The sequence below is a fragment of the Lampris incognitus genome, chromosome 15 (genome assembly GCF_029633865.1).
Source record: "Lampris incognitus isolate fLamInc1 chromosome 15, fLamInc1.hap2, whole genome shotgun sequence".
Lineage (NCBI taxonomy): Eukaryota > Metazoa > Chordata > Actinopteri > Lampriformes > Lampridae > Lampris > Lampris incognitus.
In genome coordinates, this window is record NC_079225.1 from 6,825,210 (window position 1) to 6,850,938 (window position 25,729).

Here is a 25,729-nt window from a genome sequence, read left to right on the forward strand (position 1 = left end):
AGAGTGACCATCGGGTTCTTGGTCACCTCCCTGACCAAGGCCCTTCTCCCCCGATTGCTCAGTTTGGCTGGGCGGCCAGCTCTAGGAAGAGTCCTGCTGGATCCAAACTTCCTCCATTTATTATTTGGAATAAGGTTGTAATATAGCAAAATGCGGGGAAAGTGAAGGGGTATGAATACTTTCCGGATGCACTGTAAGATTAAAAAGCCTTTATGAACTTTATTAGCTCGGGTCCAACTAGCAAGCTGGACACTACATGTTAGCACGGGCAGAGCACTACTCGTAATTTATTTATTTTACAGCGGGCCACACTGCTTTTATTCCCCCTCCATTATCTTTTTCAGCTTGGGTTTTATTATATATTTTCTTTTTCTCTGTGAAATGCTTTGAGATCTGTCTCTGCAGATGAGAAGCACTATACAAACTCTATTATTATTATTATTATACAAATTTCCTTTAACTTCATGCCGTAATACAACATAATAACTGGGCCCATTCCTTGGGCCTAGGGTTAGAATGAGGTAGAAGTCTTTGATGGATGGTGCCTTTCTTAGGCTATGAGATGTTGCAAGTAGTGCGATCTTCTGTAATTCTGTGATGTTACCTGGGATCCGTTGGGTGTATTTCTCCATCCTTTTTTTTTACAAGTCCCAGGGCTCCTGTGACTACTAATATTGTTGTGGTTTTCATTCCCCACATTCATTCAATCTCAATTTCAAGGTCTTTATATTTTGAAAGTTTTTCAGTTACTTTTACTGCGGCGCTCCTTTCAGTCAGGATGGACATGTCGATGAGTAGGCAGCTTTTTTCTTTTTTGTTCTTGATGACGATGTCTAGTCTGTTGGCCTTTATCTCACAATCTGTCTGTATTGGCATGTCCCATAAGATTGTGATGTCGTCTTTTTTTGTTCCTGTTTGGGACTTGTGCTCGTACCATTTTTCTTTTGTGTTGATGTTGAATTCTTTGCAGATGTTCCAGTGCAGGTATGTGGCGGCCTTGTTGTATCTTTGTAGGTATTCGGTTTTGGCCAGCTCAAGGCACCCTGCCACGATATGGTCAATGGTTTCCTGGAATTGACCACATATCCTGCACGCTGGGTCTGTGCCATCTTTGAGGATTTTGCTCCAGTAGCAATTGGTCTTGATAACCTGGTCTTGGTCTACTACTACTACTTCCGCCTGCTCCTGTTAGGGGTCGCCACAGCGGATCATCTGTTTCCATTTCTTCCTGTCTTCAGCATCTTCCTCTGTCACACCAGCCACCTGCATGTCTTCCCTCACCACATCCATAAACCTCCTCTTTGATCTTCCTCTTTTCCTCTTCCCTGGCAGCTCCATATTCAGTATCCTTCTCCCAATATAACCAGCATCTCTCCTCCACACATGTCCAAGCCATCTCAATCTTGCCTCTCTTGCTTTGTCTCCAAACTGTCCAACCTGAGCGGTCCCTCTAATATAATCGTTCCTAATTCTGTCCTTCTTTGTTACTCCCAGTGAAAATCTTATCATCTTCAACTCTGCCACCTCCAGCTCCGCCTCCTGTCTTTTCGTCAGTGCCACTGTCTCCAAACCATATAACATAGCTGGTCTCACAACCATCTTTTAAACCTTCCCTTTAACTCTTGCTGGTACCCTTCTGTCGCAAATCACTCCTGACACTTCTCCACCCACTCCACCCTGCCTGCACTCTCTTCTTCACCTCTTTCCTGCACTCCCCGTTACTTTGGACAGTTGACCCCAAGTATTTAAACTCATATGTCTTCGTCACCTCCACTCCTTGCATCCTGACCATTCCAGTGTCCTCCCTGTCATTCACGCATAGGTATTCCGTCTTGCTCCTACTGACTTTCATTCCTCTTCTCTCCAGTGCATACCTCCACCTCTCCAGGTTCTCCTCAACCTGCACCCTACTCTTGCTACAGATCACAATGTCATCCGCGAACATCATCGTCCATGGAGAGTCCTGCCTGATCTTGTCCGTCAACCTGTCCATCACCATTGCAAACAAGAAAGGGCTCAGAGCTGATCCTTGATGTAATCCCACCTCCACCTTGAACCCATCTGTCATTCCAACCACACACCTCACCATTGTCACACTTCCCTCATACATATCCAGCACCAGTCCTACATACTTCTCTGCAACTCCTGACTTCCTCATACAATACCACACCTCCTCCCTCGGTACCCTGTCGTATGCTTTCTCTAAATCTACAAAGACACAATGCAACTCTTTCTTGCCTTCTCTATACTTCTCAATTAACATTCTCAAAGCATGAAACCATACTGCTGCTCGCTAATCATCACCTCTCCTCTTAGCCTAGCTTCTATTACTCTTTCCCAAATCTTCATACTGTGGCTGATCAACTTTATACCTCTGTAGTTGCCACAGTTCTGCACATCGCCCTTGTTCTTGAAAATCGGTACCAGTATGCTTCTTCTCCACTCCTCAGGCATCCTGTCACTTTCCAAGATTGTGTTAAACAATCTAGTTAAAACTCCACTTCCATCTCTCCTAAACATCTCCATGCCTCCACAGGTATGTCATCAGGACCAACTGCCTTTCCACTCTTCATCCTCTTCATAGCTGCCCTCACTTCCTCCTTGCTAATCCACTGAACTTCCTGATTCACTATCCCTACATCATCCAACCTTCTCTCTCTCTCTCATTTTCTTCATTCATCAGCCCCCTCAAAGTACTCCTTCCACTTTCTTAGCACACTCTCCTCGCTTGTCAGCACATTTCCATCTCTATCCTTGATCTCCCTAACTTGCTGCACATCCTTTGCCAGTCGGTCCCTCTGTCTAGCCAATCGGTACAAGTCCTTTTCTCCTTCCTTAGTGTCTAACCTGTCATACAACGCACCATATGCCTTTTCCTTTGCCTTTGCCACCTTTCTCTTTGCTTTACGCTGCATCTCCTTTTACTCCTGTCCACTTTCTTCATCTCTCTGACTATCCCATTTCTTCTTTGCCAACCTCTTCCTCTGTATAATTTGCTGTACTTCCTCATTCCACCACCAAGTCTCCTTGTCTTCCTTCCTCTGTCCTGATGACACACCAAGTACCTTCCTAGCTGTCTCTCTCACTATTTCTGCAGTGGTTGCCCAGCCATCTTGCAACTCTTCACTACCATCCAGTGCCTGTCTTAACTCCTGCCTGAACTCCACACAACAGTCTTCCTTCTTCAACTTCCACCATTTGATCTTCGGCTGTGTCTTCACTCGCTTCCTCATCTTGGTCTCCAAAGTCATCCTACAGACCACCATCCGATGCTGCCTAGCTACGTTCTCCCCTGTCACCACCTTGCAGTCTCCAATCCCTTTTAGATGGCGCCTTCTACATAAGATATAGTCCACCTGTGTGCACTTTCCTCCACTCTTGTACGTCACCATGTGTTCCTCCCTCTTCTTGAAATATGTATTCACCACAGCCATTTCCATCCTTTTTGCAAAATCGACCACCATCTGTCCTTCCACATTTCTCTCCTTGACTTCATACCTTCCCATCACCTCCTCATCGCCTCTGTTCCCTTCACCAACATGTCCATTGAAGTCCACTCCAATCACCCCTCTCTCCTCCTTGGGTACCCTCTCCACCACGTCATCCAACTCACTCCAGAATTATTCTTTCTCTTCCATCTCACACCCAACTTGCGTGTCATATGCGCTGATAACCGTCAGCAATACATCTTTGATTTCCAGATTTGATTGCCTGGTCTTGGGCAGCGATAATAAAGCCCTCTGTTTAGGATTTCAGCCTAGCTGTTTTGAGCTATTGGTTGGTCATATGTTGGTCTACATCACCTACTCTTTTTGGGTATTGGCCATGCATTTGTTTCCCTTCCCATTTTTGTTTCATTTCTTCTTGGGCATGACGCTTTGCTTTTTGTTTGACTTTTCGGGTGTGGATGGTTGGAGCTTCATTTTCAAGTTGTGGTGTTTCAGGGAGGTTGAGCTCTCTTCTGAACATTGCGGCTTGGTTTGCTACGGAGTACTTTTTGTTTTGTTTTTCATGCTCTAGCAATCATGAGAAGGGGGTCGTTTTTGGTGTTAAGGTAAGTATCTAGGCCTATTGTTGGCAGTTTCCAGTTGGATTAGACCCCTGCCACCCTCGTTTCTGGTGAGGTACAATCTATCCACATCTGATTTTGGGAGGTGCATCCTCTCTAAGGTGAGTATTTTTCTTGTTTTTCTGTCTAGGTTCTTGATCTCGTCTGGTTTCTAGTCAATGATGTTTAAGCTCTAAGTTATGACTGGTTTAGCCAGGGTGTTGATGGCTTCCATTCGGTTGGATGCATTGAGTTCGGATTTTGTTACCATTCGCATTCTTCAGTAATACTCCTTTCTGACCTTTTCTTTCATTTTGGCCTGTTGTATTCCGTCCCCTTCATTCACTCCCAGGTATTTGTATTTGCCTTCTTGTTCTAGGTCTTGGATGGTGGTATCTAGGTCAATGTGGATGTTTTCGGTTATGGTAAGTTTTCCTTTTTGGATTTAGCTTTGGCACACTTGTCTAGTCCGAACTCCATTTTGATGTTGTCACTGAAGCCTTTTACAATGGTCAAAAGGCCAGTTTGTTCTTGGTCATTCTTGGTAAAGGTTTCCAGGTCATCCATGTAGACCAGATGGTTAATAGTGCGTGAACCTGTAGTATAACCATAGCTGGTGTTTTTCAGGAGGGAGGATAGTGGAGTAAGAGCTATGCAGAAGAGGAGAGGAGAAAGAGTAGCCTTGAAATATGCCGCTATTGATGTTGATCTGCCTTGGATGTAGCGTCCCGTCTGTGTATTTTAGAACAAGGGTTGTTTTCCACTGGTCCATATTTGCTGCTAGGAACTGGATAAGGATTGGTGATATTTTATAGATGTCAAGACATTTTAGTATCCAGTCATGGGGTACAGAGTCGAACGCCTTCCTATAGTCTATCCAGGCTCCTCGTTTTTACTTCCTTAATGATGGCCTTGTTTATTTAAAGCTGGTCTTTGCACCCATAGCTACCTTTTTGTATGGGAAGTAGGTTGTTTTCTTCCAGGTGTTTGTAAACTCTCCCAGTGATGATGGATGTTAAGATCTTGTAGGTTGTAGGGAGATGTGATGGGACGTTAGTTTTTAGGGTTTTTGGTGTCTTCTGTTTTGGAAAGTAGGTAGGTGGTACCAGTTGTGAGCCATTCAGGGCAGGTTTCTGGGTTGCTGATGCATCCATTGTAGGCATTTGTCAGATCTTGGTGTAAAGATGGTAAATTCTTGATCCAGAAGTTCGCTATCCCATCAATACCAGGGGCTTTCCAGTTACTGGACTTCTGTATTGGTTTTTTTTGTTTCTTCTAGGGTTATTTGTGGCCATTCTTGTTTGTTGGTTTGGATGTTCTCTGTTTCTATTTGACTGATCTAGTCAGCGTTTATTTTGTAATTCTATAGTTTTTCCCAGATGTTGCTCCAGAAGTTCTCTGCTTGATCAATTTTCGGGGGTTCTTTGTACTCAACTGACCTTTTCCCTTGTTCTCTATAGAATTTCTTTGCATTTTCTTTGAAAGTTTTGTTCTGGTGGAAGAACTTTTGTCTCTTATCGAACCTTTTCACTCGGGCTTTTGCTTGTAGTTGTTGTTTCAGTTTTTTAATGACTGTTAGTATTTGCTCTTTCTGTTTGATGTTGTGTTTCCTGATTTGTGCTCCTTTTAGTTTTTCTTTGACTGGTTTCTCGTTTTTAATCTCATGTAGTGTAGATATGTCTCCGCTAATTTTGCGTATTTCACTTTCCCTTTTCTTTTTCCATTTTGGTTGGTTATCTTATCTTGGTCTGTTCTTCCTCTTTTGTTTGATGCTCAGTGATTCAGTCATGGAAGGGCAGTTGCATAGACAAGGTGGTTAATGTCTGTGAGGGACAGCACTTCTCGGAGTTGGTCTTTTATCTGGTTGATGGCTTTGTTTGCTGTTTCTATGGCTGATTTTGAGTGCTGATCACTTTTTGTCTTTGGAATTGGTGGTCTCTGGCCTATTGGGGTTTCTTTGGCTATTTCGTATTTTCTAAAGATGCTTTCTTTCATTGCGCTCACTTTCTCATCTTGTTCATCTTTGTTTGGTGGTTCTTGGTCACCTGGCTTATCATTTCTCTCATTTTCATGATTCTTATCTTCATCTTACTCCTCTGGATCTGCGTTCATATCCCTCTCATCAGGTTTTGCATTCTCATCTCTGCTCTACTCCTGCTTGGATGGCTTGCAGCTCCATTTTGGTTAGTCTTTTATTGACGATATCACGGCGGACATTTACAAGTTTGTTGGCATCTAGATTCAGCCTGTTTGTGGGGTTATTGGCACGCCAGATGTCATAGGTGCCTTGAATTACAGATGTTTTTGGGTTGAAGGAAGCAGTGTAGAAAGCTTCCATGACTTCTTTGTACTCTTCCCCAGACTATTTAGTGGCTTTAGTGAGATGTTGAGATGGTGCAACATGAGGACCTCTTTGAGGAATGTCCTCAGTATGGTGATCCTCAGGTGCATTTTGGGTAGAGTTTGTTCTAGTAGCACACTTTTCGATCTCAGCCTGGTTCCTCCCTGAAGATTGCGGTCCTTGGTAACCCATGTGACGACTGATGTGGTATGAAGATCTGGTAATACAAGTTTCCATAATAAAAAAGTTTTAGCGAATTTTAGGTTACACAACCACCAGTATTCGAGATAGCAGCTCTAGGAGAGTTACCGACCAAGGTTAAAGCGCCTCTCCTGCCCATAAGGCAGGCTAACCCCCGCCGGATGCCAACCCGGTACTTAGAGCCTTGGGGTTATTATTATTATTATTATTTCTTTCACGTTTCCTGTTTTACGTCCTGTGGAGCCGGGTCCAAACTATGGACCTGAGGCACTATAGGGCAGATGTCACTTGATTGACAGTACTCGTCCTAATATGTGGGCTGTTCCGAGTAGGGCGATCTTCTGGACTGCACTGATGTTGATGTTTCCTGGGATACGGTTGGTGAACTTTTCCATTCCCTTCTTCATGAGTCCTAGCACTCCGATGACCACTGGTGTTGTTTCGGTCTTCATTCCCCACATCCTGTTGATTTCAATCTCCAGGTCTTTGTACTTGGTCAGCTTCTCTGTGACTTTGACTGAGGTGTTTTGTTTTTTTGGATGGTATTGCCATGTCAATGAGCATACACCTCTTTTGCTTCCTGTCCTTGATAATGATGTCGGGCTTGTTGGCTTTGATCTCTCTGTCAGTGTGGATGGGCATGTCCCAGAGGATGGTGACATCATTGCTTTCAGTGACCGTTTTTGGCGGATGTTCGTACCACTTCTCAGTCGTCTTGATCTTGTAACTCCTGCAGATCTTCCAGTGTAGGTATGCTGCTACCTTGTTGTGCCTGTACATGTACTCGATTGTTGCCAGTTCCGGGCAGCCTGAGACAATGTGGTCGATGGTTTCTTCGTACATTCCACAGATCCTGCATTTTTGGACTTTTCCATCTTTAATGATGCAATGGTGATAAGATCTGGTTGCCAGGCTCTGGTCTTGTGCAGTGATTATCAGGCCCTCCGTCTCTGCATTCAGCCCGGTGCTCCTCAGCCACTGGTGTGTCTTTTGTTGGTCCATGTCTGCATCTTTCATTTTTTTTTGGGTACTTCCCGTGCATTGCTTTGTCCTCCCAGGTTTTTTGCAGTTGCCACTGGCCATGGTGTTTTGCCTTCTGCTTCACTCGTTTGGCATAGATGGTAGTTGCCTCATTTTCTGTTGGTGGGGTTTCTGGGACATCACGCTCTTTCTTGAATTGCGCAGCTTCTTAATTGATGGAGTAGATCTGATGTTTTACTATTCGGAGGAGTGGGTCATATGCTTTTGTCAGGTATGCATCCAGCCCGACAGTGGTAGTCTTGAAGGTCAGTTCGAGTTGGACTAGGCCTCATCCTCCTGAAGCTCTTGGTAGGTACAGCCTGTCGACACCTGCTTTCGGGTGGTGCATCTTCTCCATGGTCAGCATCTTTCTTGTCTTGGTGTCTAGTCTCTTGCTGTCATTCAGTTTCCAATTGATGATGTTGAAGCTGTACGTCACTACAGGTATCGCTAGGGTGTTGATAGCTTTAATTCTGTTAGCTGCATTGAGTTCGCTCTTCAGTACCATACACACTCTCCTGTGGTACTCTTTCTGGATCTTCTCCTTCATGGTTGAGTGTTGTATGCCGTCTTCTTCGTTCACTCCTAGGTACTTGTATGTGCCATCTTGGCCTAGCTCTTTGTTTAAGGTGTTAGTGTCAAGGTGTAAGTCTGCAGTCTTGGTAAGTCTTCCTTTCTTGAAAGTGGCTTTGGCACACTTGTTGATTCCGAATTCCATCTTGATGTCGTCGCTGAAGGTCTTGACAATGGTGAGTAGACCCTTCTGCTGATTGTCATCCTTGCTAAACGTCTTGAGGTCGTCAATGTAGAACAGGTGGGTCAGTTTGCCATTCTGTGATTTGTACCGATAGCTGCTGTTGTTCAGTAGATTGCTGAGTGGTGCTAGTGCAAGACAAAAGAGCAGTGGTGATAGTGAGTCCCCTTGGAAGATTCCGCATCCGATGTTGATCGTTCTCGATGTTAACGACCCCTCTGCATGATGGAGATTCAGGATGGTCTTCCAGGTCTTCATGCTCTCCGTGATGAATTTGACAGTTGTTGGGCAGAGTCTGTAGATCTTGAGGCTCTTCTCTATCCAGGAGTGTGGCATGCTGTCAAATGCCTTCCTGTAGTCAATCCATGCTGTTGACAAGTTCTTTTTCTTCGATTTGACCTCTTGCAATATGGCTTTATAACCTTATTTCACTTTAACAGTCAACATTATTTCAGTTTAACAGTTATTATTATTTCAAATTAACAGTTATTATTATTTCACCTTAACAGTTAACATTATTTCACTTTAACAGTTAACATTATTTCGTGTTAACAGTTAATATTATTTCACGTTAACAGTTAATATTTTTTCACGTTAACAGTTAATATTATTTCATGTTAACCGTTAATATTATTTCATGTTAATAGTTAACATTACTTCACATTAACAGTTAATATTATTTCACTTTAACAGTTCACATTATTTCGTATTAACAGTTAACATTATTTAACTTTTGTTAGGGTCTGTGGAAGACCCCAAGCGCACGACACCAGACAGAGATGGGGTTAGCCAAAAACTGGCGTACTTTATTCCTTACGCGTACAAATAGTCAAACACAGGGAGGCAATGAGCGACAAGAAAAACGGAAAGTCCAAGGGGAAAAACTCGCGGGTAATCCAAAACGGGAACACGACAGGATACTAAATAGGATACTAAAACATAAACCAAGGGCTGGGGTGAGTTCGGAAAGAAAAGGACCATGAGGGAAGAGTAGCCGCTACTGCGAGGAGGTTACAACACGAACTGACAACGGGCGCATGGGAGGCCACCAAACTTAAGCCCAGCCCTGACAACTAAGCCCGGCGCTGACGAGCTGATTGGCTGCCGGCGCGGGGTGGGCGGGCCACGGAGCGGGGTGGGCGAGCCGTAACAGTACCCCCCCCCTCCACGGGAGCCACCAGGCGACTTGCCCGGCTTATTGGGATGGGAATGATGGAACTCAGTGAGCAGCCCAGGGTCCAGGATGAACTGGCGGGAGACCCAGCTCCGGTCCTCCGGACCGTAGCCCTCCCAGTCCACCAAATACTGGAACCCCCGTCCTCGGCGCCGGACGTCAAGCAGCCGGTGGACCTTCCACTGGGGGTGCCCAACCACGATCTCAGGGGGAAGCGGAGCCGGGGCCGGAGGCATCAGAGGACTGTGGGAGACAGGCTTAACCCGAGACACATGAAACACAGGATGGGTCTTCAAGGAAGCCGGAAGCTTCAGACTCACTGCCACGGGGCTGAGAACCTTCCTGATCTCAAAGGGCCCGACAAACCGGGGGTTCAGCTTCTTTGCGGTGGACTGAAGCGGGAGATCTTCGAGGACAGCCACACCCTTTGGCCTGGTTGGTACGTAGGCACTGGGGACCGGCGTCGGTTGGCTCCCCGACTGGCGCGCTCAGCTGCCTGGAGCAGAGCAGCTCTGGTCACCTCCCAGACGCAACGACACCGGTTCAGATGGGCCTGCACGGAGGGAACTGCCACTTCCTACTCCTGCGCAGCAAAGAGAGGTGGCTGGTAGCCCAGGGACACCTCAAAAGGTGAGAGGCCGGTGGCAGAGCTGACCAGGGAGTTGATGGCATACTCAACCCAGGGGAGATACCGGCTCCAGGAGCTGGGCTTCTTGGCAGCCACGCACCGGAGGGCAGACTCCACGCTCTGGTTCATCCTCTCTGTCTGCCCGTTAGTCTGTGGGTGATAGCCAGAGGAGAGACTAACAGAGGCACCCAACCCCTTACAAAAGGCCTGCCATACCTGGGAGATGAATTGGGGCCCTCGGTCCGAGACGACGTCCAGGGGAAGGCCGTGGAGACGGAACACGTGGCTCGTCAGGAGGTCCGCCGTCTCAGAAGCCGATGGGAGTCTGGGGAGGGCCACCAGGTACACGCCCTTACGGAAGCGGTTCACCACTGTCAGGATCACAGTGTTACCCTGGGAGGGAGGCAGTCTGGAGACAAAATCCAACGCCACGTGGGACCAGGGCCGGCTTGGACTTGGGAGGGGCTGCAGCAGACCCGCGGGTGCCTGGTGAGAGGCCTTGCTGCGAGCACAGACGGAGCAGGCCCTTACGAAGTCCCTGACGTCGATCCTCATGGTGGGCCACCAGAAACGCCGAGCCAGAAAGGTGAAGGTGCGGTGGACACCCGGGTGGCAAGCAAACTGACTGGCATGGCCCCACTGGAGAACCCGGGGCCAGACTGCGTCCGGGACGAATAGGCGGTGTGGAGGGACGTGGCTTGGGGCGGGATGGAAGCGCAACGCCTGCCTGACCACGGTCTCTATGCCCCAGGTAACCACGCCAACCACCCTGGCCTCAGGAAGGATGGGAGTCGGCTCCTCTGTAGCTGGCTCCCTCCTCGGGTGTTGTCGGGACAGGGAGTCTGCCTTCGTGTTGCGGGACCCGGGGCGATAAGTCAGCGTGAAGTCAAACCGACTGAGGAAGCTGGCCCACCGTGCCTGCCGACCATTGAGGCGCTTGGTTGCCCGGATGAACATGAAGTTCTTATGATCAGTCCAGATGGTGAACGGCTGTTCCACCCCCTCCAGCCAATGGCGCCACTCCTCCAGAACAGCCACCACTGCCAGCAGCTCCCGGTTCCCGGCATCGTAGTTCTCCTCAGCGGGGAGGAACCGGCGAGAGAAGAAGGCGCATGGATGGACCTTCTGGTCAGACGCTGACCGCTGGGAGAGGACAGCCCCCAATCTGGTGTCCGAAGCGTCCACCTCTACGATGAACTGCCTCTTGGGGTCGGGGTGGGGCAGGACCGGGGCGCTGATGAACCTCTCCTTGAGGGACTGGAACGCCAGAGCGGGCAGCCGGGGACCAGATGAACGGCTGGGAGGGGGAGGTCAGCCTGGTGAGAGGTTCTGCCACGCGGCTTTAGTTCCGGATGAACCTCCGATAGAAGTTCGCAAACCCGAGGAAGCCCTGTAATTCCTTCTGTGATGTGGGATCGGGCCAGTCCACCACAGCCTGGATCTTGCGGGGGTTGGCCCGGGTCTGTCCCCTCTCAACGACGAAGCCCAGGTAGTCAACAGAAGGGAAATGGAACCGGCACTTCTCTGCCTTGACGAAGAGCCGGTTCCGGAGGAGACATTCGAGTACCCGGCGGACATGCTGGACATGTTCCTCGAGGGTCCTGGAGAAGATGAGGATGTCATCGAGGTAGACCACCACAAACTCGTCAAGCATGTCACGGAGAATGTCATTCATGAGAGCCTGGAATACCGCCGGGGCGTTGGTGAGGCCGAATGGCATGACCAGGTACTCATAATGACCCCGGGGCGTCTTAAAGGCTGTCTTCCACTCGTCCCCCTTCCGGATCTGGACCAGATGATAGGCACACCGGAGGTCCAGCTTAGTGAAGACTGTAGCCTGGGTGAGGGGCTCAAGGATGGAACTCATGAGAGGAAGGGGGTACTTGTTTTTGACAGTTATCTCATTGAGTTGGCGATAGTCAATGCAGGGTTGGAGGCCCCCGTCCTTCTTCTTCACGAAAAAGAATCCAGCTGCCACCTGGGAGGACGAGGGCCGAATGAGCCCCGATGCCAAGGACTCGGAGATGTACTCGTCCATCGCAGCCTTCTCGGGGATGGTCAGACTGTACAGACGACTGCTGGGAAGGGGTGCCCCAGATTGGAGGTCGATAGCACAGTCATAAGGCCGATGAGGAGGAAGAGATTGGGCCCGGGTCTTGCTGAAAACCTCACCTAACTCATGGTACTCAGGGGGAACAGAGGAGAGGTCGGGAGGCGGGGCACTAGGGGCACGTTGGGGGGATGGGGCGGGAGCAGCCTGGAGACATTGGGCATGACAGGAGGAACTCCACTCCATGATGGTGCCGGAGGCCCAGGCGATGTGTGGCTCATGCTGCACAAACCAGGGGCGGCCTAGGATCAGAGGGACTAACGGGGACTGGATGATGTAGAACCGAAGTCTCTCCACATGGTTACCTGCTATGGTGAGAGAGACAGGATGGGTGCATTGGGTGACGCTGGCCAGGCAGCGCTCGTCCAGCGCAAAGGCCTCCATGGGCTTCTCCAGCATCTCTAGCGGGATGTTAGCCTGGGCAGCAAACTCCGAGTCCAGGAAACACTCATCAGCCCCCGAGTCGAGGAGTGCACCCACCGTGAGCCGCTGGTCAGCCCAGGCCAGGGTAACGTTAACTAGATGGTTCTGTGGGGCAGGACGGCGGGAACAGGAAAGGCGGCTCACTAGGATCTCCCGGGGCCCCAGTGAGCCTAGTCTTTTGGCCGAGTGGGGCAGCCGCTGATCAGATGTCCCTTCTGGTCACAGTAGAGGCATTGACCCGGGCTTCCCGTTCGGCCGGACTAAGGCGCGTGCGCCCAAGCTGCATAGGTTCCTCCCCCGTCGTGGTCTGGGGCCAGCCTGAACTCCACCGAGTAGTCTGTGACACTGCCACTGCCCTGCCGGATACTGCTCAGCCGAGAACCAGGGCCCTGGCCACCGACTGAATGGTGGAAAACCTTCTGTAGTTCCGCCTCAAAGGCCTCGTAGGTGAGGCAGAAACTGGCCTTCATGGCCCACTGAGCTGCTCGGCCTGTGAGCAGGTTGGTCACGTAAGCGACCCGGGCAGCATCAGACGTGAACATGCTGGGTTGGTGCGGGAAGACCAGCTCACACTGCATGATGAACGTGGCACAGATCTCAAAGTCGCCATCAAATGGTCGTGGGCTGGAGAGGCAGGGCTCCCGGGGAACTGGGTTGAGCCCCACAGGGTTAACCGGGGCAGCAGGCCCAGGGGGCGGGTTACCCACGACTCCAGGGGCAGGCTGGCCTGGCGGCTGGATGGTGAGAGCCGCCGTGATGGTTTGCAACTGCCGCAGGATCTCTGCTTGTTGGCTCGCCAACACCGCCTGCTGGCTCATTAGGTTACCCACACAGCCCTGGAGGGGCTGGACCCGAGTCTGAAGATCTCTCACCGCGGCGGAGGCCGCCTCTAGCTGCTGGGTGTGGGAGTTAGTCAGTTGGATCTGTCTAATGAGAGCCGCTTGAACCGGACTGGTCGGTACGCTCTCTGTGTTGACTGGGGTCGTCATGGTCAGTTCGTACTGTTAGGGTCTGTGGAAGACCCCAAGTGCACAACACCAGACAGAGATGGGGTTAGCCAAAAACTGGCGTACTTTATTCCTTACGCGTACAAATAGTCAAACACAGGGAGGCAATGAGCGACAAGAAAAACGGAAAGTCCAAGGGGAAAAACTCGCGGGTAATCCAAAACGGGAACACGGCAGGATACTAAATAGGATACTAAAACATAAACCAAGGGCTGGGGTGAGTTCGGAAAGAAAAGGACCGTGAGGGAAGAGTAGCCGCTACTGCCACCAAACTTAAACCCGGCCCTGACGGCTAAGCCCGGCCCTGACGAGCTGATTGGCTGCCAACGCGGGGTGGGCGGGCCACGGCGCGGGGTGGGCGAGCCGTAACAACTTTAACAGTTAAAATTATTTCATGTTAACAGTTAATATTATTTCACGTTAACGGTTAACATAATGTCATGTTGATAATATTTCATGTTAATAGTTAACATTATTTCACTTTAACAGTTAACATTATTTTACATTAACAATTAATATTATTTCACGTTAACAGTTAAAATTATTTCACATTAACAGTTAATGTTATTTCACGTTAACAGTTAACATTATTTCATGTTAACAGTTAAAATTATTTCACTTTAACAGTTAATATTATTTGATGTTTACAGTTAACATTATTTCACTTTAACAGCCAACATTATTTCACTTCAATAGTTAATGTTATTTCACTTTAACAGTTAACGTTATTTCACGTTAACAGGTAACATTATTTGACTTTAACAGTTCACATTATTTAGGTTTAACAGTTAACATTATTTCAGTGTAACAGTTAACATTATTTCACATTAACAGTTAACATTTCGTGTTAACAGTTAACATTATTTCACGTTAACAGTTAACATTATTTCATGTTAACAGTTAATATTATTTCACGTTAACAGTTAACATTATTTCACTTTAACAGTTAATATTATTTCATGTTAACAGTTAACATTATTTCACGTTAACAGTTAACATTATTTCACTTTAACAATTAATATTATTTCACGTTGCCAGTTAATATTATTTCATGTTAACAGTTAACATTATTTCACTTGAACAGTTAACATTATTTCACGTTTACAGTTAACATTTCGTGTTAACAGTTAACATTATTTCACGTTAACAGTCAACATTATTTCACTTTAATAGTTAATATATTTCTCTTTAACAGTCAACATTATTTCACTTTAATAAATATTATATCACTTTAACAGTTAACATTATTTCAGTTTAACAGTTAACATTATTTCACGTTAATAGTTAACATTATTTCAGTTTAACAGTTAACATTATTTCACGTGAACATTTCGTGTTAACAGTTAACATTATTTCACGTTAGCAGTTAACATTATTTCAGTTTAACAGTTAACATTATTTCATGTTAACAGTTAATATTATTTCATGTTAACAGTTAACCTTATTTCATGTTAACAGTTAATATTATTTCATGTTAACAGAGAGAATGGGGGATAGCACCAGTCAAGAACATTATTTCACTTGTGTATGATGTAATACATTTGGGAAATATGTTTATATTATATTGATAGGGGTGCATAAAAAATAAAAGTTTTTTCGTTTGCCTATATGCAACAGGCCGGCCCTGACTAAAATTCAGCCCACACCTTAGTAGCCCCGATTATTTAGTTTACTGTTAAAAGAGCAACATACTGTTAATTGTCAGTTTAAAACACCTAATGACATACATGATGTAACTGTAGTAGTATCAAACAGTACACCCAAACATAATGGTGTAATTTACGGGGGGTGGTGTTCAATTAATGTTTTATATTGTTTATTTACTGTAGGTTCATTTAGAAGGGCGGCATGGCAGTGCAGTGGTTAGTGCGGTCAGCTCACAGCATGAAGGTCCTGGGTTCGAGCCCTGTGGTAGTCCAAACTTGGGGGTCATCCCAGGTTGTCCTCTGTTTGGAGTTTGCGTGTTTTCCCCGTGTCTGCGTGGGTTTCCCCCCACAGTCCAAAGACATATAGGTCAGGTGACTCGGCCGCACTAAATTGTCCCTAGGTATGAACGTGTGTGTTTGTGTGTGTGTGTGTGTGTGTGGGGGGGGGCCTGGGGCAAGTGATGGCCTAGCTGCCTGTCCAGGGTGTCTCCCCGCCTGCTGCCCAAATGACTGCCGGGATAGGCTCCAGCATCCCGTGACCCTGATAAGGGTCAGGATAAGCGGTTGGGATGATGGATGGAAGGTTCATTTAGATTTAAATTGATGCGATGTAGAAAAATGAATGAGTCATTGCAATTTTGGTACATTTTATGGATAAGAGATTTATTTATAAGAAGTACCATTAAAAGTATGCTGTGGGATCAGACAAGTACGGCCCATTAGCTGAACAGCGGCACCTACATTATGAAGAGGATTTCTCTTCATCATGATTGTAGATCGCGAATCCGATTCATATCATCAGTCAACAGGCAATTTCAACCATTACTGAAAAGTTCGGAGACCTGCATGTATGTTGACAGTCTGTTAGCGTGTTATGAAGACTATCGCACATTCACACACCTTACATTTTTTTGTGGCGCCTCACACAGGCTAACATGTAAGATGATATTCGAGCTAATGACCTGGCGATGCTGATGATAATAACACCATCTTGTGGATGATCTGTGGGATGACAAAAGCACAGGATTTATGTTATAAATGTATGGGCACCACCAGCCCCCTCTTCCACATGATTGATCAGCTAAACAACTAATCGGCATCGCTTCTCCAAGAGGGGGCAGTCACCACAAGTGGAACAAGGAAACCTAAAAACAGAAAGTGACATGTGTCTGATAAGGTGTAGACATAGAAGCTGACGTGTGTTCGACAAAACATAGTTAAATCGATCGCCAAACCGACTAGCGGTGATGAAGCCTGACTGTTGCGTCGCCTCACGTCGCCTGCCATCTGTGCCAAAAAGTAGCTCTTAAACACACCGTAAAGACTACAGCCGACGACCAACTGACATGTACGTTCTGCACTGACTCGCTAAGCTGAACAGCCAATCAGAGTGAGCTCTTTCACCAGTGGGCTCCGCTGACTCAACATGCTGAATCGGCCCTAAAGCTGCTGACGGGTCCGACTACTGCCGACAGTGCAGGACACACTGCAAAAACTAGGGTCACAGACGCTCACCGATGGCCTGACATTGGCTGACGACCTACCATCAGCCTGGTGTGTCAGGGTCCTAACAGATATCAGTTTAGGATAACAAATATAGAGATAAAGCAGAAGATAGGAAGAAAAAGAAAAAGAAAAAAAGGTGGTGAAAGGACTAAGAAGGAGTTAATGCAGGGTGTTCCAGGGAGTGGTGAGGCAGATGCTAGCACTGTGTATGTGTCCATAGCCATAACCCAGTTACTCTTCAGCTTCATATTGCGACTGATGACGCGACATCCTCCTTCAGAACTTTATGGTAGAGAGCAGAAGTCTTCCAGGCCCTGAGCTAGCAAAGAATGTCCACACTATCACACTACCACCACCATGTGAGACCTTTGGTATGGTTTACATCAGACATAATGGGACCTGTGACTTCCAGGAAGTTCCTCTTTCGACTTGTCTGTCCACAGAACACTGTCCCAAAAGGCTTGGGCGTCATGATTGTGGTTTTTTTTGCAAATGTGAGATGAGCACTAATGTTTCTTTTAGTTAGCAGTGGTTTGCACCTTGCATCTCTTCCATGGATTCCGTTTTTACCCAGTCACTTTCCTCAGCTGAGCCTACAGAGGCCTGCAGGTCTTTAGCTGTGGTCCTGGTGTTTTGTGACTTCTTGGATGAGTCCTCACTGTGCCCTGGAGGAATTTTGTAGGATTCCCCACTTTGCCAGGTTTTCTTCCTTTGTGTTTGTTCGCAGGAGTTGCAGAGCCTTACAAATGCGTTATAACTCTTTCCAGACTGATATAGTATGCCAACAACTATTTCCCATCTCTTCCAGAATTATAATGTGCTGTGTGTTGAGACATTGTAGCCTACTTTACATTGATGGTAAGTAAGGTTCTATAGAAGCCATGTTTAGATTCAACAAGGCTGACACTCATCAGTCCTGGGTGTGTAATTCAATCCAGTGATCAATTAAATCTGGTTAATTGATTGATTGAGTAATTAAGGGGCCAATTACTTTTTCAGACAGGGTCAAACACTGAATTTTTGTTTACTCAGGTTCTCTTCATCTTATATTCCATTTTTATGAAGAACTGAATCAATTAAGTGTGACAAATATGCAAAAACAGGAAATCAGAAAGAGAGGAAATACTTTTCACAGCACTGTTTTCGTGAGGCGGTCGGCAGGGTCCAGTGTGTCGGCGAGAAAGCTGAAGTCAGCTGCTGTCTCCTGATTCTGAAGTGATGTGTCTTTGTTCATCTTTCCTCCACCCCTTCTCTTCAGGCAGGAGACCTGTTTGAGAAGATCGGAAACTGTCAGAAGGCGTTGGAATGCTACCAGAAAGGAAACGCCTTTCGCAAAGGTACACAGACAACCATGTAGTGAGCTCTTGAAGGGTGGGATTAAAGGGACATTCTCTTGTTTTAATAATTAGATAGCTGTCTGTTTGAATTTTTCCACAATATCAAACATTTGATAGCCATTTCCCAATGTCCTGTCCACGGCCACTGGTTTGCACAGCATATGAAAACGTGAATAAATACCTAATAAAAGTAGTATTTTTATTATCATGTTAAACGGTATCAAGCAGTAACGTTGCATGTTCAACTTAGAAGAGTCAGTTTTGTTGTGGCAGTGTCGCTGCATCCATACAACCCTATCAGAACAGGTGAATGAGAAGGCTCTCAGGGACAGTGTTGTTAAGTTGTGTTATGGCATTACTGAGCAAGTTCTCAGAGAAAAGTGGTCCTTCATATCTTATCTTCCAGTTTTGATATAATGTGGTTAGCATGACTTTAGAAATTCAGGCTGTTTCCTGATGGATTTTCCTCATGCCAGCATAAAATGGCCCTTCGTATGTTATTGATGTCTTGCTAGCGTAACAACATCTTGATCTTTGTAATTGGGTGAGATGTGTTCTGGACATGTGACATTATTTCCCTTGTCTCCGTAGCTGTTGAGCTGGCTCGCCATGCATTCCCAACCAACGTGGTCAAGCTAGAGGAGGCCTGGGGAGACCACCTAGTGCAGCAGAAACAGATGGATGCTGCCATCAACCACTTCATTGAAGCTGGGTATGTACTTTCTGGGAAAGGGATGACTAAAGGTGTGGGTGCTAGAGAAAGGTGGGTGCTAAAAAGGAAAGAGAGATGGAGAGAGCGTTCAGCAAAATATAGCGGACGGGGAGCAGATTAACCCTTAGAGTCCCATAGACACAATTTGCGTCCAAGTTCACATCCCTTCTTCTCGGTGGAGCCCATATCAAATGAAACGGCGCGACTTGAGTTTCAAACAATGCCAGTTGCTTGTCTATGCGGCGAAGTGTTGGTGAGAAAATAATTTTGAATTGACATCAGATTTAATCATTGCCACGAATGCCTCTTGATTCCACTACATTCTTACCTTTTTCAATATCCGCTACCTTCCGGTTTTATTTTGAAGTACTCCTCTTCCCTGTCCTGTCATTTCAGTTCCTGCCCCTGCTTTTGCCACCAGTCAGCCCTGTGTCTTCCACATCTGTTCCCCATTCCCTCATTAGTCCCTCAGCATAATACCGGTCTATCACCACTAGCTCCTTGCCAGATTGTCTTTGCATTTTGCTAAGCTCTCCAGCACTGTCTATGATCCCTGTCTTCCTGTCCGAACTTCTGTCTGATCCCCTGGACTGTGATTCTCTGCCCAATCCCCTGGACTGTGATTTTCCACCTGATCCCTGCTGGTTAAGTGTAGCTTATGTGATTGAGATCCTGGTTTTGAGCCTTGCCTTTGTAAGGGGATAAGTGTGTTGAACATTGAGTCCTTACATGGTCACTTCTGTGGTGTGTGTATGGGTTCTCCATTCTGAGTCGGTGAGGATCACAATCATACTTACACTCAGCATCCATCTCCACACCCATTACTCTTGTTTGAATTACTCATGAAGTCGTCATTGTGTTGATATGGAACACACATCAAAAGAAAGAGCAGAACCAAAGCTTTGTGATGATCTCAGCCGCTCCTCTGTTCCTTCCACAGTCACACAAGGTGTTCCTCAAGGTTCTGTACTCGGCCCACTCCTTTTCATCATCTGCATCCTCCCTCTTGGTCAGATTCTCCACCATTTCAACCTGGACTTCCACTGTTATGCTGATGACACCCGGATATACCTCAGCACCAAATCCCCTCACAATCCACCCCTCTCTCACATCGATTCCTGTCTGTCTCCAATTAAAGTCTGGATGCAGCAAACCTCCTCAAATTCAACAGTGACAAAACTGAACTCCTCTTCATTAGCTCCAAGTCCACTCTCTGCCCAATCAACAACCTTGCATTACATTACATTACATTAAAGTCATTTAGCCAACGCTTTTATCCAAAGCGACTTACAATAAGTGCATTTAACATAGGAAATCAGGAGAACTACTAGTCATCAGAGGTCATAAGTGCATCTAAACAAGCATCTAAGAGCAAAACCAGTGCTAAAGTAAAAGTGCAAGAAAGAACAAGTAACAGGGTAGTAGTTCTTAAAGAGGTGAGTTTTCAACCTGCACCAAAACATGGGCAGCGACTCCGCTGTCCTGACATCAGTGGGGAGTTCATTCCACCACTGTGGGGCCAGGACAGAAAAGAGCCGTGACCGGGTCGATCGGCAGCAGGGGCCTCTGAGCGACGGGGCAACCAGGCGTCCCGAGGCAGCAGAGCGAAGTGGTCGGGTGGGGGTATAGGGCTTGACCATGGCCTGGAGATAGGAAGGAGCTGTTCCTTTCACTGCCCTTTAGGCTAGCACCAGAGTCTTAAACTGGATGCGAGCAGCTACTGGGAGCCAGTGTACGAACATGAGAAGGGGAGTTGTGTGGGAGAACTTAGGGCAGTTGAACACCAGACGAGCTGCAGCTTTCTGAACAAGCTCCAGAGGTCTAATGGCCGACGCCGGGGCACCAGCAAGGAGGGAGTTGCCATAGTCCAGCCGGGAGATGACCAGAGCCTGGATGAGCACCTGTGCCATCTCGTCGGTGAGGAATGGGCGAATCCTCCTGATGTTATAGAGGAGAAATCTGCAGGAGCGAGCAACCGATGCAACGTTTTCAGCAAACGACTGTTGGTTGTCCAGGATCACACCCAGATTCCTCACAGTCCAAGTTGGCGTCACCACGGTTTTGTGAATGGTGATGGCCAGGTCTTGGTGTGGGCAACCTTTCCCCGGGAGGAACATCAGCTCTGTCTTGTCCAGATTGAGCTTCAGCTGGTGTGTTGCCATCCACTCCGAGATGTTAGTCAAGCATCCAGCAATGCGTGTCTCTACTTGTGTGTCAGAGGGAGGAAAGGACAAGATCAGCTGGGTGTCATCGGCATAACAATGGTAAGAGAAGTCATGCGAGTGAATAACAGAACCCAGGAATGTCGTGTACAGGAAGAAAAGGAGAGGACCCAGAACCGAACCCTGTGGAACGCCTGTAGTCAGTCTGCGAGGCTCCGACACAGATCCCCTCCATGTCACCTGGTAGGAGCGACCCGTCAGGTAGGTTGCAAACATTGAGAGTGCAGAGCCTGTGACACCCTGCCCCTCGAGGGTAGAGAGGAGGATCTGGTGGTTCACTGTGTCGAACGCAGCTAACAGGTCCAGGAGTATCAGGACAGAGGAGAGAGAGTTTGCTCTCACAGAATGCAGCGATTCTGTCTCTGCAAGGAGGGCCATCTCTGTCGAGTGACCCACCCTGAACCCAGACTGGTTGGGGTCCAGGAGGTTGTTCTGGTGGAGTTACAAAGAAAGTTGGTTAAAGACAGCATGTTCGAAAGTTTTGGATAGAAAGGGTAGAAGGGAAACTGGTCTGTAGTTTTTGACATCAGAGGGGTTAAGTGATGGTTTCTTGAGAAGGGGGGTGACTAGCAGTCTTGAAAGCAGACGGAAACATCCTGCCTGGAGGGAGGTGTTGATGAGGTGGGGTAGAAAGGGAAGGAGTTCAGGTGCTATAGACTGAAGAAGAGGGGAGGGGACCGGGTCAAGGGAGCATGTGGTGGGGCGACTGGATGTGATGAGGTTTAGAACCTCGTCGGGGGAGAGGGGAGCGAGGTGGGATAGGGTGGGACATGGAGAGATGAGGAAGGGTGCAGAGGGTGGGATAGTGCAAGCAGCACTAACCGGGTGGTGAGAAAAGGAGGATCTGATGTCGTTTACCTTCTTGTCAAAGAAGTTAGCGAAATCATCAGGGAGAAGGGAGGAAGTAGGAGGAGGAGTTGGGGGTTTAAGAAGTGTAGAGAAGGTTTCAAAGAGTTTCTTAGGATTAGAGGCAGGCACTCACCATGCATGGTACTACTGTGTCCCATTCCTCCCAGGCATGCAACCTTGGTGTGATCCTTGATCCCATATCTGCCAAATGGTCAAATCCTCCTTCTACCACCTTCGCAACATTGCGAAAATAAGACACTCTCTCACATGCCCTGCTGCTGAGATGCTGATCCATGCCTTCATCTCCTCCCGCTTTGATTACAGCAACTCACTCCTCTATGGCATCAGTGCTAGCTCTATCAAGAGACTCCAATTGGTCCAGCATGCATCCGCCTGACTTTTTAACTTTCACCAAATCCTGGCACCATATCACCACAGTCCTAAAAGACCTCCACTGGCTACCCATCTCATTACATTACATTACATTACAGTCATTTAGCCAACGCTTTTTCCAAAGCGACTTACAATAAGTGCATCATTTAACGTAGGAAATCAGGAGAACTACTAGTCATCAGAGGTCATAAGTGCATCTAAACAAGCATCTAAGAGCAAAACCAGTGCTAAAGTAAAAGTGCAAGAAAGATTTTTTTTTTTAAATGAGTGAATACAGTAAGTGCTAAGAACAAGTAACAGGGTAGTAGTTCTTAAAGAGGTGAGTTTTCAACCTGCGCCAAAGATGGGCAGCGACTCCGCTGACCTGACATCAGTGGGGAGTTCATTCCACCACTGTGGGGCCAGGACAGAAAAGGGCCGTGACCGGATCGATCGACAGCAAGGGCCTCTGAGCGACCGGGCAACCAGGCGTCCGGAGGCAGCAGAGCGAAGTGATCGGGCAGGGATGTAGGGCTTGACCATGGCCTGGAGATAAGAAGGAGCTGTTCCTTTCACTGCCCTTTAGGCTAGCACCAGAGTCTTAAACTGGATGCGAGCAGCTACTGGGAGCCAGTGTATGGATATGACAAGGGGAGTTGTGTGGGAGAACTTAGGGCGGTTGAACACCAGACGAGCTGCAGCTTTCTGAACAAGCTCCAGAAGTCTGATGGCCAACGCCGGGGCGCCAGCAAGAAGGCAGTTGCCATAGTCCAGCCGGGAGATGACCAGAGCCTGGATGAGCACCTGTGCCATCTCGTCGGTGAGGAATGGGTGAATCCTCCTGATGTTATGGAGGAGAAATCTGCAGGAGCGAGCAACCAATGCAACGTTTTCAGCAAACGACAGTTGGTCGTCCTGGATCACACTCAGATTCCTCACAGTCCGAGTTGGCGTCACCATGGTGTTGTCAATGGTGATGGCCAGGTTTCGGTGCGGGCAACCTTTCCCCGGGAGGAACATCAGCTCTGTCTTGTCCAGATTGAGCTTCAGGTGGTGTGTTGCCATCCACTCCGAGATGTCAGTCAAGCATGCAGCAATGCATGCTTGATCCCACCGGATCAATTACAAAATCCTGGTTCTTACTTATAAAGCCCTTCACAAACTGGCTCCCCCATACCTCACCGACCTCCTTTTCCCCTACCAACCCTCTCAGTCCCTCAGATCCACCTCAGCCTCTCTTCTCTCTACCCCTAGGTCTAATCTCCATGGCTTTGGTGATGAGCCTTCTCCAGGGCAGCTCCTAGGCTCTGGAGCTCATTCCCCGAAATCATTAGAGACTCAGAATCCCTCCCACTCTTCCAATCCTGTCTGAAGACACACCTCTTCTCCATTGCCTTCTTGTGCCCCCCCCCCCCGTCCCGTCCTCTTGTCCACCCATAATCTGAGGCAGACTAAGGACTGAGCACTCAACCTGCTGCCCCCTCCTGTTGGAACTCCCTTCCCAAGCACATCAGACACTGCTGTGATCTGCCCACATTCAAGTCATTAATCAGGACTCACCTTTTCAGACTTGCTTTCGTCTGCGATTTATGTGATTTATTATGTTTGTTTTTCTTCCCCTTTTGTATCTGTCGAAGTTGGAGAGTACTGCTGGTGTCATGTGTGGCTGCCACTTCTCCCTCTCATAGCCCCCCTTCCCATCCACCCCTGTATGTCTGTGTTATGTTTATCTGTTGTCTTGTTTCACCCCATTTATTGTAAAGCAACTTTGAGTTTTAGAAAAGCACTACATAAATTTAATTTATTATTATTGTTAAATGCTCAGAAGTCATCCTTGACCTTATTGCCATATCGTCTGTGAATGTTCTCATTAATGCCATATCAGTTGGTTGGCTGTGTTCACACAGTGAAACGCCCAATCCTGCCATCAGCATTGTCAGGCACAGGCATTGATAGCATTGCAATAAAGTGGTTAAAATCATATCTTACAGGGCGTTTGTACTACATATGGAGGAGTAGGATGTTCACCCCTCAAGGCTCAGTGCTTGGCTCACTTCTATTTTCATTCTATACTACCACTCTTTGTCCAATAATATCTGCCCATCTGTTTCTCCTATCATCCCGATGCTGATGACACATCCAATTCTACCCTTCCTTTCTTCTAGAAGACACAGAGGTGTCTATAAGGGTTGCTGCTTATCTGCCTTATTGAGGGAACAGCACCCCCAGCTCAATTTGCAAAAAACAGAGCTACCACTCATTCCTTCAGATTCCTTCATCCCCAGGGACATATGGATCGACTGTGGTACACTGATAATCAGGTCCTCCACTTCCAACAGGAACTTTGGGATGGCGATTCATAACAGACTGTCAGTCTCTGATCACATAACTCTTCCATTCCTGCCACTTTGCTTTGTATAATAAATAAAAAGTTGATATTGCACTTATCAGAACACACTAACCAGCTCAGACTACTGCAATGCAGTTCTCGCTGGTCTCCCAGCCCATACAATCCAGCTTCTGAAAAGAATCTAGAACAATGCTGGGCAGTTGGTTTTCAATCTGCTTGACGTTCACATATCTCACTTATCTTTGTGTCTTTACACTGGCTCCCTGATGCCACCAGAATAAAGTTCAAAACCATGTGTTTGGCGTTCCGGGCAGTTAAAAGAAGTACCATGACATGTAAACCCATATTAACATACACTCATCACCTTCTTTGTTCTACCTCTGGTAGGCTTCTGTATGTACCCGCTACTAAACTGGCCAGCTATAGGTCCAGACTTTTTCTCACCTGTTCCCAAAATGATGGACTTAACTCCTGGCCTTAATCAGAACACTAACTTGTTTACTTCGTACAAGAAATGCCTAGAAATATAACACTTCCAAACCTACCTTAATCCTTAAATGGTCTCTAAGCCATCTCTGACCACATAATAAGATGGATGCACACACACATGCTTCCAAACATACACAAGTATACGTAAGCATACAAAACAGGGGGTGTAAATAATAATGAAGATGGACTGGCACTGAAATACTTATATTGTCTTTCCTCTCCTCTGTCAATTCTCCTTTCTCCTATCCTCTCCTTTCCTCCTCTCCTTTCCTTCCAGCTGCCCTACAAAGGCTGTTGAGGCAGCCATTGGTGCTCGCCAGTGGAAGAAAGCCATCCACATCCTGGAGTTGCAGGAAGACACATCAGCAGCCAGATACTGCAGAAAGATAGCTCAGCACTATGCCTCCATACAGGACTATAAGGTGAGAACGGTGGATGGGGGGAGATGGTGGATGTAAGCAGGAAAATAAATGGGAAGAGGATATTATGGAAGCTCTGAGAGGCAAGTGAGGAAAAAAAAATTCTGGTGAATCCTGGTGA

General features: G+C 47.2%; 1 protein-coding gene across 1 annotated transcript in view; it reads left to right on the forward strand.

Annotated features, from left to right (window-relative positions):
- Window positions 1-25,729, forward strand: part of ift172 (intraflagellar transport 172) — a 182,858-nt gene that overhangs the window by 80,762 nt on the left and 76,367 nt on the right. Inside the window, exons 23-25 of the mRNA XM_056294524.1 lie at window positions 18,117-18,195; window positions 18,787-18,907; window positions 25,467-25,611. Coding sequence (XP_056150499.1) covers window positions 18,117-18,195; window positions 18,787-18,907; window positions 25,467-25,611 — 345 coding nt within the window. The remainder of the gene's footprint in view (window positions 1-18,116; window positions 18,196-18,786; window positions 18,908-25,466; window positions 25,612-25,729) is intronic.